Source organism: Mauremys reevesii, linkage group 6 (genome assembly GCF_016161935.1).
Source record: "Mauremys reevesii isolate NIE-2019 linkage group 6, ASM1616193v1, whole genome shotgun sequence".
Taxonomy (NCBI): Eukaryota; Metazoa; Chordata; order Testudines; family Geoemydidae; genus Mauremys; species Mauremys reevesii.
In genome coordinates, this window is record NC_052628.1 from 84,408,829 (window position 1) to 84,423,520 (window position 14,692).

The following is a 14,692-nucleotide window of genomic DNA, read 5'->3' on the forward strand; positions in this document are numbered from 1 at the left end:
TACATTGTACCACCTGAACAGGTATAGCTGAGGACACACTACCCTCTACATTCTGCTGCCGCCTGGAACGCCGCATCTACAATGCCTTCAGCATGGATCAGTGCCTAATAAGGCATGACTGAGCCCTTTGTGAGTATGAACAGGTACCTGGACACATTTTGCCTGTGCAGTTTTGAAAAGTTCTTTGAAAATGTGACTGTGTATGCCCAACAAGTCACTTCAAAATGTGGTAGACTATAATTACTCAAGTTTGAATTTCATTAGGATGAGAGAATTAACCCTACTCCTGCAACAAAATAAATACATAAATAATAAAAAAATAAAAAAAACCCCACACATATCTATGTTTCACCTAAAAGACAGTGCATCCAGTAGCAAACTTCCCCAGAGCACTATAATGAGGCACTGGTTCAGTAATGGCACAGTAGCACAAGAGTCTACTTGCTAGTTACTTCTTGTACCACCATGTGTTTTGCTTGGAGAGTGCCTGTCCAAGTACTGGCGCAAACTGATGCTGCTTAGTTTGTCAAGTCTGATGGGATCACATCTTTAGATAAGGTTGCAGGTCATATTTCTGTGAAGGCTTCTTGGTAGGCTGTAAACTTACATCTTGCTACACTGAACAAAATGGGTACAGTTTTGCTCTGCGGCTGCCCAAGAACTCTGCTTTATTGCTCTAAGTTGTTACTATGAGATATGTAGTACTAGAAAGCTGTGCATCTGCTTATGAGGTTTTATTTGAAACCGAGAAGTGAGGAGTTTAGTCTAGTTTTGAGGGAACTGGAACGCAGTTTACAGCCTTCTTGCTTCCTGAAACTGCTTCTATTTATATGAATCCTTTAGTCCCCCATATCAGAACGTAATCTACTTTTTATAAAGCCACCTGACTGTTGAAAAAAGTGTAAACTGTTTGTTCAAGTAGCAGAGTTAGCCAAGAGGAAAAACAGGAAATGCCATGTATCATTATGTTTCATACATTTAAATTTCAAAGGGTGAGAGAAAAACATCAAACAGTGCAATCCAATGACATTTTACCAGAACTCTGTCAATACTTTTGTGGAGTATCTGTAACTTGTCACACTGTTCTATCAAAACGACTCAATAAATCCTGCGGGAGTTCAAACCTCATTGACAAAAACATATTGTTTAGACCTTGCTCTGTGCTATTGTTGTAAACTGGCTGTTGGAAGTATCTCGGAACTAAAACAGCTAGTTAGTAGCAGGGTTTTCTTTTAAACTTTAAAAAGGTAATACTGTGTTAATGCAGTCACTACTCACATCTTCTGGGGAAGGTCCTATAAAAGATTTCAGCCCAGTCATTATTGAATATTTAGTCCACATCAGAAAATCTAGGGGCAGTTCAGCATGACCAACAGTTCCTCAGGAAAGGACAAGCCATTATGGTGCCATCACTTCCACTCAAAGAAAGGGCTTTCTTCATCCCTGCTGCATGGTGGTTTGGGCTCCAGAGAGCCTCCAAAAAAAACCAACCAACCAAACAAAAAAAACCCAATACCACAAGGGAAAAAACAAGCAGCTTCTGCCCGTACAATCTTTTTGGGCTGCATTAGTTTGAAGTTGAAGCAAACAAGATGTAGGGCCTAATTCAGAAAAAGCAGCCTGCAATTTTGCACCAGCAAATAATTGTAGGTGCAATTTCTCAGGCATAAAGTCAAAGGCTTTTAGACATCTTGCTACTTGAACGAGCCTGCAAATCAGGTTATTAGACAGCTAGATGCCAAAAAATGCACCCATGGTTATTTGCAGATACAAAATCAAAGACCAAGATAAAAAATGAACTTCCTGGGCAATTCCAAGTTTGGAGGCAGGGGAGGAGGCTGAAGGAAAATTCCCCACTTTTTCCTCAAAGATTCCTAAATGAAACATAGAACCTTGCTTTAAAAAGCACTTTATATTTGCCTCTGTGCATGTTCTTATTCTTTGCTAGGCCATATTAGTAACTAAGTTAGTTAACTAATTATTTCAATTACCTTTCATTTTCCTGTCCCTTATATTCATTGATCTCTATTACCCCTTTTCCTCTTATCAGTTCCACCACAGCATCTCACCTTCGTTTAGAAGGGCATGCTTCTTGCTTCAAAGTCAAATGCAAAGGCCCTAGACCAATCCCTCTCTTCTGGAATGTGACTACTCACCATGGCAATGGCACAGGGATGGTGGGAGGGGAAAGAGTCCAGAGTAAACCTAAATCTTTTGTTAACCATCACAAAACCTCTGGTCAGCTGCTCAAGCTTGAATAGCAGCTGCCACCTGAAGAGCTTCCTGTAGTGTATGTAAAGGAGTATGCTGATTCCAACATGCACTCCACTATGGGCAGGGTTATCGAGGAAACGAGTTCTGTAAATAAGATAGCTAGGGAAATCAAATTTTACTTTAAGCCAGAGCTACGTTCCCCTTCACAGGAGATCTTCTTTCTAGCCATGCATCTAACACTAACTCTGTAAAAGAAAACAGGTGCCACACAGATGAGTAGATGTGCATGGGTTGAGGAGAAAGCTGATGTAATACTCTGGGAAAACATTACACGACTTTCATGTTTTGAACCATTTAAATCCATTTGGTTTAAGCATAAGAGACTTGTAAATAGGACCCTGTGAAAAATTGTGATTTCACAGACTGCTTGGAAATAGCAAAATTAGCTAATACCACAATTTTTCCAACAGCGGGGAGGCAGAAGTGGGCATCTGTGAGAGTGATTGGGGGAGGGGGAGAGAGAAGAGAGACTTGGCATCCAGTTTTATGTGAGGCACAGTAGCCCGCACACCTGCCCCTTGGAACACACATTGAGTTGCATGGAGCATGATACTGGCATGCACGGATGCCTGCTTCCACCACCCCACGGTTGAAAATATCGCAGCGGTTCTGGGGGTGATGGTACTCAGTGGCCACACATATGCTGCAGGGATCTTGGAAATCTCTCTCATTTGGACCCACTGAGCCAATATCAAAATGCTCTCCAGATGCACATACAAATTAGGCATTTCCGAGAGTCTAATCAGAGGGAAAAAATTATTTCACTGGCATTCATGTCTGTTATCTTTGTCTGAGGGGGAAATCTGGGCATTGTTCCAGCCATCATGCAGCATACATTAGCTTTCTCATCTGAAAGAGAAACATATGAGATATTCAGTTGCAGCTGTGAGAATGCCAGACTGTATCATAAGGGATCAAACAAGAAGTAAAACTTGAAAACTAAAGGGAATACTGAATGTACACCTGCTAGTGTCTTGTTCCTAAAGGGAAGTAAAAGGTTTGCTTTTGTCTGTTTGCCAGGTCCTTGTGGTGCAGGTGACAACTGCACTAAAATGAAGCAGTTTCTATTTTCTATTATTTGTAGCATGATCATGCATTCAGCTGTGTCTGTATCAGTTATGTTTCTATTATGCTAAGAAACAATGAAATCCTGATAGAGGAAGCAGGATTACCAGCTGTCCTTCCCATTCCCATATACTGTACTTATGATCATCACATGATGCAGACAACTCAAAACACACTAGTGGAATGTGGTCCTCTATGTCAAAATACACACCTTTTTTTTTCTTAAAAGGACATTATTAAGGTCGCAAAGTCAAGCACTCAAAAGTTAGAACAGAATCCTGGCATTTCCTATTCTTTTAAGGCTGCCTGTGCAGAATTTGGCTCCCTTGTGCTTATGGATTGTGATATAGTCTTTAAATTACTTGATCACATACTATTTTTAACAACAGGACCCCTTACCCCATTCAGTGCACAGGTTGGACCTGGCTCTGGGGATGAATAAGGATTGTGCAATGAAGGCGATTTGTCTGTAAAACCCCTGCCTCTTTTGTTGCAGAAGTTGGAAGGTGTATACAGATAGAGGCAGAGGATCAGAGGTGATGCATGCAGGGAGCACATGTCCCCCAGATTTTAAATGGACACTGTCAAGTTTGATAGACATACATTTTCTTACTGCTCTCCCAAAAAAATGACATTTTCTGTACTAAACTGCCTTCCAAAAAGCTCAAAGCAAACAAACCCATACTCTCAAATAATCTTCAGTCCCTCAACTAATCTCCAAAATAAGTCTTCAACAATCCTAAAATCACAACACCCATTTGGGAGCAAAACAACAAGAATCCTCAGAGAGTAGCACAAGGATAGATCCCCCTTGCTCTGCTCTTCCTGCATCTCCATCCCTGGAAGCACCTGTCTACACCCATTTTTCTGATCACATTAGGAAGCAAGGTTATCAGCAGTCTCGGTCCATGTTGGCTTTCAAGATCGAGCAAGCAGGGAAAGTGGAAAGATGGTATCAGGTTCTCATGTACTCAAATTGCACACCTGATGCCAAAGTTACAATGAGTGGCTCATACTGCCCAGGGAGAGTTTAAAAACTGCTGCCACTACTTTGGGGTTGCATGGACATTACTACATTTTATAAGAGACACTATCCTTTTGAGAAAGGGTGTGTTGAACTATAGGTCTGCCAACATTTAGAGTGTCCCATAAATGGTCAGGAATTTAAGCAAGCTTTGATTTCTGACTTGTAACAAAATGAAGAGTGCAATGATACATTACAGTTTTGCCAGCTACCCAGCCTGGCAGCATTACCAGATTTGCCCCTTACTTTGGGGTATGCTCGTTTATTCAGGTTACTCTTCTGGGGGGAGGGGAGGTTCTGTAATTCTATCAATTTACTGCTTGTGTCGTGTGTGTTTTCATATGGAGCTCTACTTCTCCCTTACGCAAGTCCCCTCCCAATGGAGCTATCCTGCAGGACCTAGGTTTCCTAGGGCTGGGTTCCTCCAGCCCCAGAACTGGATGAACATACCCACACATACATTAACAGAGCAAGTCTGAGTGGACCGGGTCAAGCAGCACTTTCAAGCTGCCACCCTTATGTGTCCATGTCCCTATCCCCACTTGCACATCACAATTGTACTGGTAGTAACCTACGTGATGAGCAAACCCCACAGTATTTTGGGCACCACAGGGATCTTAAGCTTAGGTAAAAGAACTATGCTGTAGAGTAAATGGGGGGAAGCTAAAAACAAACAAACACAAAAGAGTAAAGTTCAGCAAGAGAGAGAGAAGCAACCAACTTAACCATAAAAGTTATGTATTGAATAATAGTGATAACGACACAAGGAGGCTAAACCAACATAACCTACATTAAAGGTTAATACCTCAGGGGGGGGGGATTTCACCCACTCCATGAGGCTTGAACTGGTGATGATGGTAGCTCAGGGTCCTGAGTACTGGAGACAGGCAGAGCCCCCAGCACGATCAGTCAGGAGAAGATGGAGTCACAGTGGAACTGATGCATAGTTTGGATCTAAGAATCAGAACACTTGAACTTAGGTAGGGTTTTTTGTAGAGAAACAACAATGGTTCAAGGGAGAACACTAGTTTTGTTTATTGGTAAACTGAGGACAAGGGTTTTCTTTGGGCTAGATAATAGGAGCTGAACTTCTCTTGGTTATGGGTGGTGTTTTCTTCCAGGGAGCTCACAATGCCACTAGACTGCTTCTGTATTTTGGATATCAATCAAGTATTCATTACTAGAATTGGTCTGATAACTGCTGAGCTGGGTGTGGGCAGGCACAGGTTCATTGACATCTGGAGCAGAGATTCCCATGATGCAGTGCTTCCCTGCTTTTCTGGTCCCAGAGTTCAGTGGCGTTCTCTGTTCTTCATTCTGCATGCTAATCCCTGTCCCATCTTCCATGCATATGAGGCTAGGGGAGTTTTGTCTGCTCTCCATTCTGTATGCAAATAAAGATGTTTTAATCGTCACCCTTGTCAGGAGGGGTCTTGGTGTGTCTCCCAATACCCTTCACAGCTCTCTGCAAGCCTTTTCTCTGATTGGTTTTGGTTCAAGCAGCGTCTGGTGGGGGGGGGGCGCGGAAGTGTCTTTCATGAGTCAGACAGGCTAGATCAGGGGTCAGCAACCTTTCAGAAGTGGTGTGCCGAGTCTTCATTTATTCACTCTAATTTAAGGTTTTGCGTGCCAGTAATACATTTTAACAAGGTCTCTATAAATCTATAATATATAACTAAACTATTGTTATAAGTAAAGTAAATAAGGTTTTTAAAATGTTTAAGAAGCTTCACTTAAAATTAAATTAAAATGCAGAGCACCCAGGACCGGTGGCCAGAACCCAGGCAGTGTAAGTGCTACTGAAAATCACAACGCGTGCCATAGGTTGCCTACCCCTGGGCTAGATACTGCACCCTGGTTCCCCAAGAACACAGAGCTGACTGGTATCCACAGATATAACAGCTTCAGCTTCAAGGTCTCCATCTGTTTTACAGGATGGCAGTGCTCCCTATGGCTCTAGATATGTGGGCTCGATGGTGGCGGATGTTCATCGCACCCTGATGTATGGTGGGATATTCATGTACCCAGCTAACCAGAAGAGTCCTAAGGGAAAGGTAAACTGTTTGTCTTCTGAACTTACTGTACCCAATACCACTGCTTTTCCAGTGTGTGATAGAATGGTTATAATTTATGCATAATGGCTTAAATATAGCTTTTCTTGAGCTGGTTTGGGGAGTATATTAAAGGACACTAAGGTCAAAGTTTTTACAAATTAGATTTGGCCCAACTCAACAGTGGTCCCATCTAACATACTTCTGACCTTTCAGCGTCATCCCATTTATTTTTGTGTTTTTAAACCAATCATTGTATTACAGGCTATGCACGCATCCTTCAGTGGAGCCATCTTTTGATTCACAGTCTCCAGTGGGGATTGAACCTGGAATCTCCAGCACAGAACACGCAGGCCTCTACCATTTGACCTAAAAATTGTTTGTTTGTTTTTACTTGGTTCTGAGGATCAAGCAGTTATAGTAACTGGAGCCAACTACTAGAGTGAAATATCACAATGGCTCCTCTGGGAAAATATTCAAAATAGTGTAGGACTTGTCTATGAGGTAGAGTAATGGCAGGGGTATGATTTTTAAAGAACACTAACCTCTTGTACATTAATTGGTCCATATAGATTCTGCTGATTCACTTTCATGTAGTGCTATTTGAAACAGTACTACATTAAAAAGCACTAGGGAATCTTTAGTGTGCACCAATGTCTACACAGACCAGTTAATGTGTAACACATTAGTGCGTTTTAGATATATCACCCTCATAAAGCACATTACACCACCCTATAGACAAGGCCCGAGTCTCGCGGTACACAGATTGGGTCTGCTGTACTGACTGTGGCCTAGTCCTCACTGAAGGACACTCTGCTACAAGAAATCATGTTTAAATACAGCTGAGCTAGCAAGCACTGTTTCCTTGACCAGTGTGGACAAAGATATTTTGTCCCACAGAACTAGCCAATCTGTCCAACTACACAAACCACCTTGGGACAGGGGACTAAAAACTCATCTGAAGAGGCCAATCAATAAGTCCTTGTTGAAAGAGAGAAATTGATGAAAGTAGGGAAATAGCTGGATTCACACCATGTTGCCACTGCAGGAATCCCCTCATTATGCAATGATTTTCAAGATTGGTTTTTGAACCATGTTACCAGGAATGGCTTCTGGGGCATATTTGCTCAGAATGTTTGAGTGTTAAATGGCCAGTCCCTTCCAGAAGGCCTTTATTACAGAATTTGTGGGGTGGTTGTGTGAGAGAGAACCAGCTTTACAGATTTTCTTTTTCAGGTAGTCTTTATATTTGGAAATTATATAAAGCAGCCGTGAAGTGAATGAGATAAGAGACAGGAAAAAAGGGAAATCCTGAAGGTACTGGCAGGCATATACCATACATTGTGAAATACATACTGTGCTCTAAACCTCTTGGCAAAGGGTATGTGTACATGGGATCTTCGTTTTACGTGAACAGCTGTGCCAGATACTATACAAAAATACGCTAAAACTTTACTTTGTGCTCCTTTTTTGAAGGCAATAGCCGTTTCAAGGTGATTTCATTTCACAGCTTTAGCGAAAGCAAGGAACAAATACGGAATAAAAGGGTTTACACATGTAAATTAGCCTCTAGTAGCTAATGGCAGACTTGGATTGTGTTGCCATGGAGGAGAGGGAGGGTGACAGTTAGCTCAAGACTTTCATTGGAGGAAGCCTGGGTGTACTGTGAAGGTGATATATTTAGGTGCTGGAAGGAGAATTTTGGAGGCACTGTTTTTTCAAGAATTTGGTTTTTAATATTGGGTACAGGGGAGGTTGCTTTTAATGGCTATTCTACAAACAAAATAAGGGGCTGTCACTTTCAGTTAAGAGTGAAAAGGGCTTGTGGTAAAGTATCACCACCACTTTTTCTAGACCTGTGTTGTCTGCCGCATGTAGTAGGTTTGTCCATAAAGACCAATTCATCCAAAGTCACGGCTGTTCCGGTTTGAAAGACAGTACCATGGCGACTGTTACCAGTCATCCTCCTTTACCCTGTGAACATCCCCAGTACATAGGCAGAGTGCTGAGAGAGCAAATATATGGAGTTATAGCTGGGATGGATTTGCCCATGGATTTTGGAGCTGAAGCGCATGATGAGCATACTAAATGAACAAGCTAGTATAGCATAAAGGCCACTCCCTACAGGTCAAGATAAAAACAAGAGTCTCAAGTGCTCAATATATACAATGAGAGTTAATCTTTGTGTCTCATATTGAAACAAACAGTATCAGCCTATTTGCAGATGCTGTTTTTAAACTGGAAATGTTAACCAAATCATTTTTGTGGATCTGATGTTCAGAATGCTCTAATGAATTACAAAATGTTAATACATTTAAAGGAGGGAGGCTTGGATGCGGTCAGCTTTTTGAACAAAGTCAAGAAGTATGCTTTTGACCTGGACATGGTGGTGAATGAGGACAGATGCGGGGAGGGATTTTAAGCAGCAGGCCCACAACTTTATTAAACCCATCACAGCAGAGGGGCACTACCTGCCCTGTCATCCAGACGCTTACTTAACTGCCTCTATGTAGTTCCAGGGTGGGGTTAAAGGCCTCTACCATATAACCCAACACTCAGCTTCCTCTTCTGAATCCTACCACCCACCACCCCCATCCCCTTGTAAGGGTGACAGAGGCTACCAAAATGGGAGGACTTCAGCCTATGTAGGACACAAGGTCCTGGTCTATCCCATGAGCACAAGGCCCATCAGCAAATTCCCAGAGCCATTCCTTTTAATTAGACTGGAAACCAGCCACAAGTTGCAATAAACTAACATCCCTACCAAATACTACCACAAATTATTAAATCCTATTCCTATTTAGCCTAACTGTGCCTCCAGGATGCTGTGAGGAAGGCAAAACATAAACAAAACCCCCAAAACAGGACTATGCCAATCTGGCCACAATTGGAAGGGGAAAAAAAAAAAAAAAAGATTATTTTTTACCCCAAAACGGGCAATGGGTCAGACCTGCAGCATCTGTAAGACACAGCTCCTAAACTATGGTTCCAGGGGGTGGGGGTGACAGGGATTGCTGAAATACAGCAAAGAGAGGCTCCTCAAGGCCTGGCCTGGCCTGGCCTGGGATTTAAAATTAATGAAAGGGGAGAGCAAAGGAACAGTCAGTTCCCTTCCTCCTCTGGTTGGCTAATGAATAGAGACTCTGGAAGGGGGAGGGGCACCCCTGCATCCCCCCAGCTAGTGCCTGTTCTACTTCCCCTTTCTACTGGTTCTATCACAATCATTGCTGGTCCCATCTAGCTTTCCAGCTGTTGAAGTACATCGGGGTAGGCAACCTGCGGCACGCGAGCTGATTTTCAGTGGCACTCTCACTGCTTGGGTCCTGGCCACCGGTCCGGGGGGCTCTGCATTTTAATTTAATTTTAAAGGAAGCTTCATAAACATTTTAAAAACCTTATTTACTTTACATACAATAGTTTAGTTATATATTATAGACTTATAGAAAGAGACCTTCAAAAACATGTTAACATGCATTACTGGCACACAAAACCTTAAATTAGCGTGAATAAATGAAGACTCGGCACACCACTTCTGAAAGGTTGCCAACCCCTGAGGTAGATGAATGGTATTCTTAAGGTTTACAGTCACACCAAAGCAGTGACAAACCCCAGATGATTCTGCAGTGACACCACTGCTGTTTTGTGGCAGGTTTTCTTTTTCGAATTTACCATGCCATAAAGACAATACGAAGTCCATTGCCCCATGTTACCTGGACATTGTGTCCTTACTTAGAGTGGCATTGAAACAAACTTTAAAGATAAGTAAGAAATAAAGTTAATGCTATGTACATTGCTTAAGCATATGAAATCCCTGGTTTTATTGCAAATAGTGTGATCACTGAAATTATTACAGGGTTGGTTGCACTCCATTACATAGTTTCATTTCCCCAAAGCACATTCTGTTTTTGGGTAGGTGCTTTACATTTGTATAGGCTTTTCTGTGCCACACATTGTATCTCAATACCTCCCAAAACCAAGTCCATTAACGAACCTTCTTAAACCACCAGCCTTTCATTCCCCTTTACATACTGTAGTATTTTCAGTGGCATTTAGGGTGACCAGACGTCCCTATAAAATCAGGACCATCCCGATATTTAGGTATTTGTCCCGCATCCTGACCGATCTTTGGTCGGGACACAATTTGTCCCAATATTTCACGGTACTCTTTTTTTTTTTTTGCTCTGCTGGTGATCCCTGTCCCGCCCCCAAATATTTTCTTCCTCTCATCTGGTCACCCTAGTGGCATTGGAACAATTTTTATAGTGGGGGTGCTGAGTGCCATTGAACCAAACTGTAAACCCTGTATATGATGGAAATCACTTCAAGCCAAGGGGTACTGCCACATTCCTAGACCCCTAGTTCCAGGACCCTGGAGTTTTTTGACATATGACCCAAATGTACTTGCTTTCAAACTGGAACATTTTTATGACGATGTCTGAAATTTCTGTTAACGTTAATAGGTATTGGGGTGCCTAATTTCCTTCACACTAAACTGAAAATACATTTCTAAAATAACCATAGTTACTTAAAAGTTACTATCTGCATGAACTTAGCTCACTGTAACAGGTTTAGCCACAGTTGTGCAGTGCTGCAATCAACTCCTGACACTTGAGAATGTCAGCATCAAGTTTCAGACTCCAAAATATCCTGAGCAAACACAACTGTCCAAGCTTCAAGATAACAAATAAGGCCTGTGGGAAGGTGTCACCTTTGCTAGTTTAACCACTTCACTGCTGCATGCAATCTCAAGAACCTGGTTAGTCAGGCTAAACCTATTGCCAGTGCTGTCCCACCTACTGTGTACATCAGCTCTGGAATGCTAAAATTCCACTGGAATATTGATACTTCTCTGCAATGTCACTGCTTTCTTCTACAGAAGCTGCAGTGGAAGCCAGAAGAGAACGTTTTAAAAATCTCACAATGGGAGATGGGAACATGACACAATAGGATGCTTATGGTGGGGATGTTATTGTTAAAGAAACCCTGAAAGAAGGTTGAATAAAGAGAGGCTGTAAAAGAGACAGAGTTAAAGAACACAGTGGTTAAAACACTGGCAGATGGTCTATACCAGAGCTCCCATCATTGCTAACACCAGTGGAACTGTGGTCGCTTCTCTAGTGGAGATTTGCAGAAGCTTGCCAAGGTCATAAAGGAAAGGTCAACACTTAAGTTCTGAGAAGTGCTTTGTTGTTATTTCCCCCCCAAACAGTCCTGTGTTTTGCCTTTTCTTACAGCTCCGTCTCCTTTATGAGTGCAACCCAATGGCTTTCATCATTGAGCAGGCTGGTGGGATGGCTACTACAGGGACTGAGCCAGTGCTGGATGTGAAGCCTGACTCTATTCACCAGAGAGTCCCATTGATTCTTGGTTCCCCCGATGACGTGCAGGAATACCTCGCTTGTGTGCAGAAACACCAGAAAAGCAGCTAGTGGCATTCACACACCAGATGTTCCTTCCACACCTGCTACATCACTTTCCAGAAAGAGCAGCAATCAGAAGACTGGTTCCCCCTTTCACTGACAACAGAAATAGTGAAGACTGTTCCTAAAGGTTTTAATTCCCCTTGAATACAAGTGCAAAAATTCTTTAGTCTCAGTTTCTGCAATACAAGAGTAAAAGCAAAGTCCTAATTTTAATACTAACAGTATCTACTTGCTTAATACTAAAAAAGGAAGTGAATTGTTTGGGTTACACTCTATTTGATCTGAAGCTAGGTGTCTGATAATACAGTAGCTCACATTCTTTGAGACAAAGCATTTTTATGTCAACATTCAAGACTTCATTTAGAGACTCTGTATTTTCTGTTGGAGGTTTTGTTGTGGGCAATTATTTTGTCAGCCCTCCTACTACCACTAGTCTTGTGATTGGAGTATGTTCCAAATACTATTTGCCTTGGGTAATAAATATTAAAATTGAATTACCTTTCCATGGGAATGGAAAAATACTTGATACGGTGCTTGAAATCATTCCCACTTCCCTTCTGTCCAGAGTCCCATGTAATTTCACACAAGCTATTACCACACAGCAACTGCCACATCTCAACTCTCCTTCTTAATGAAGGATTTCTCATGTCAGATTTATATTTACTTATACCCCTCCAGCCATACCTGGTGTGGTCTTTACCTAAGAACATAAGAACAGCCATACTGGGTCAGACCAAAGCTCCATCCAGCCTAGCATCCGGTCTACCAACAGTGGCCAATGCCAGGTGCCCCAGAGGTAGTGAACCTAACAGACAATGACCAAGTGATCTCTCTCCTGCCATCTCTCTCCACCCTCTGACAAACAGAGGATAGGGATACCATTCCTTACCCATCCTGGCTAATAGCTGTTAATGGACTTGACCTCCATGAATTTATCTAGTTCTCTTTTAAACCCTGTTATAGTCCTAGCCTTCACAACCTCCTCTGGCAAGGAGTTCCACAAGTTGACTGTGCGCTGTGTGAAGAAGAGCTTCCTTTTATTTGTTTTAAACCTGCTGCCCATTAATTTCATTTGGTGGCCCCTAGTTCTTATATTATGGGAACAAGTAAATAACTTTTCCTTATACAATTTCTCCACACCACTCATGATTTTATATACACCTCTATCATAGCCTCCCTTACTCTCCTCTTTATCTATCCCAGCTAATTCTAGTACATCCATCACCTTGATATCCAGGTGCCTGTCTCGTGTATTAACGTAAGTTATTGCCTTGCAAACACATCATCATGACACTAACAGTATTACACTTCATCTACTTTTTTCTTCTCCTTCCTCATTTTGATTTTTTGTCCACATTTAGACCATTACAAGTTGAGAGTTATACTCAACAAGTGAATTCACTTACATTTACTGTACTCATGCACTTGTAATACATCCATTTGTAAAATGGCATGGGCTATTCAAACCACCACATTACTCTTGTATATGGAGACCTGCATGGATACAAGATTGGTATCTATATCTGATCTGTGATCCACAAAAACAATCTGTGGATATAAAGCAGATAGCCGCAGATTTGCAGAGCTCTACTTACATACAGTAACGTTTTTCATAGCGGATGGAGCTACTTTGTGGACCGAACATGGATTTAGTTCCAGTGGTGCGGCAACACTTTTTGGATTGGGGTGCTGAGCTGCACCCCCTTACCCCTGTCCATGCCCCTCACTCCGGGAGCGGGGTGGGAGACGTGGCGGCTGAGATCCCGCATGCGGGGCCAACGGCTGGGTGGGACCCTGGGGCTGTCAGCGGAGGCCTCCAAGCCCCCGGTGGCCAGAACCCCCCACACAGGGCTGGTTGCCAGGACTCTGCAGCTGAGTCAGACCCTGGACTGGCAGCGAGCCCCTGGGCACAGTGCCAGCGGCTGAGCAGGGCCGACGGCCAAGCAGGACTCAGGGCCATCAGCGGAGCCCCCAGACAGTAGTGGGGCTGGCAGCTGGGACCCCGAGCAGCAGGATCGCGGGGCCAGTGACTGGGACCCCGGGTGTGAAACCTGGGGGTGCTACAGCACTCCCCACACCCCTACTTCTCATGCGTATGTTTGGTTCACAGACTCAACTAATAAACAGCTATCAGCCCTACCTCATCTACTGCTCAATTACTTTAAGGTGCAGGATCACCCTACAACACAAAAATCCAGAGGAGAGCAGCTATAGATGCCTCCCCCCTGCATTCCAGATGAGAACAGTTACTGAGGCAGGATTCATCCATTTTGCCTCAGTCCTAAACAAGCTATATGTGCAGTGGAGATCTTCTATTCAAAATGAAGGGAGACGGTTATTAAAACTGCCTGTGATTGTTTGATGGAGCTATTATGCCGCTATGAACTGCAATTTTCAGATCCTCAGATCTCAGCCAAATCAAAAGGGATTTTCATCAGGACATTGAAAGGTCTCTCTCCATCTTATGGACCATTTCAATGCCAAATTTGAATTTTCTATTGCCACACACTTCAGCACTGGACCTGTTCGAAAAAAGTTACAAAAATGTTTTCTAATGGGAAAAGTATTATTTTGGCTCTGGCCTTTTTTTCTCTCAGAGGTGGCTTAATCATTTATCCTGGAACTATGAACAATTTCCCTTTGGCTAGAGTCTAGGGCAGGGGTCGGCAACCTTTCAGAAGTGGTGTGCCGAGTCTTCATTTATTCACTCTAATTTAAGGTTGTGTGCGCCAGGAATACATTTTAACGTTTTTAGACGGTCTCTTTCTATAAGTCTATAATCTATAACTAAATTATTGTTGTATGTAAAGTAAATAAAGTTTTTAGAATGTTTAAGAAGCTTCATTTAAAATTAA

At 42.5% G+C, this 14,692-nt stretch overlaps 2 protein-coding genes across 4 annotated transcripts in view; one reads left to right on the plus strand and one right to left on the minus strand.

Annotated features, from left to right (window-relative positions):
* The window catches only part of LOC120407916 (fructose-1,6-bisphosphatase isozyme 2), a 30,548-nt gene extending 18,220 nt beyond the window's left edge, over positions 1–12,328 (plus strand). The window contains exons 6-7 of the mRNA XM_039544270.1: positions 6,298–6,417; positions 11,649–12,328. Coding sequence (XP_039400204.1) covers positions 6,298–6,417; positions 11,649–11,843 — 315 coding nt within the window. The 3' untranslated portion in view covers positions 11,844–12,328. The remainder of the gene's footprint in view (positions 1–6,297; positions 6,418–11,648) is intronic.
* Positions 1–14,692, minus strand: part of LOC120407914 (aminopeptidase O (putative)) — a 416,076-nt gene that overhangs the window by 392,777 nt on the left and 8,607 nt on the right. The gene's annotated exons all lie outside the window — the stretch shown is intronic.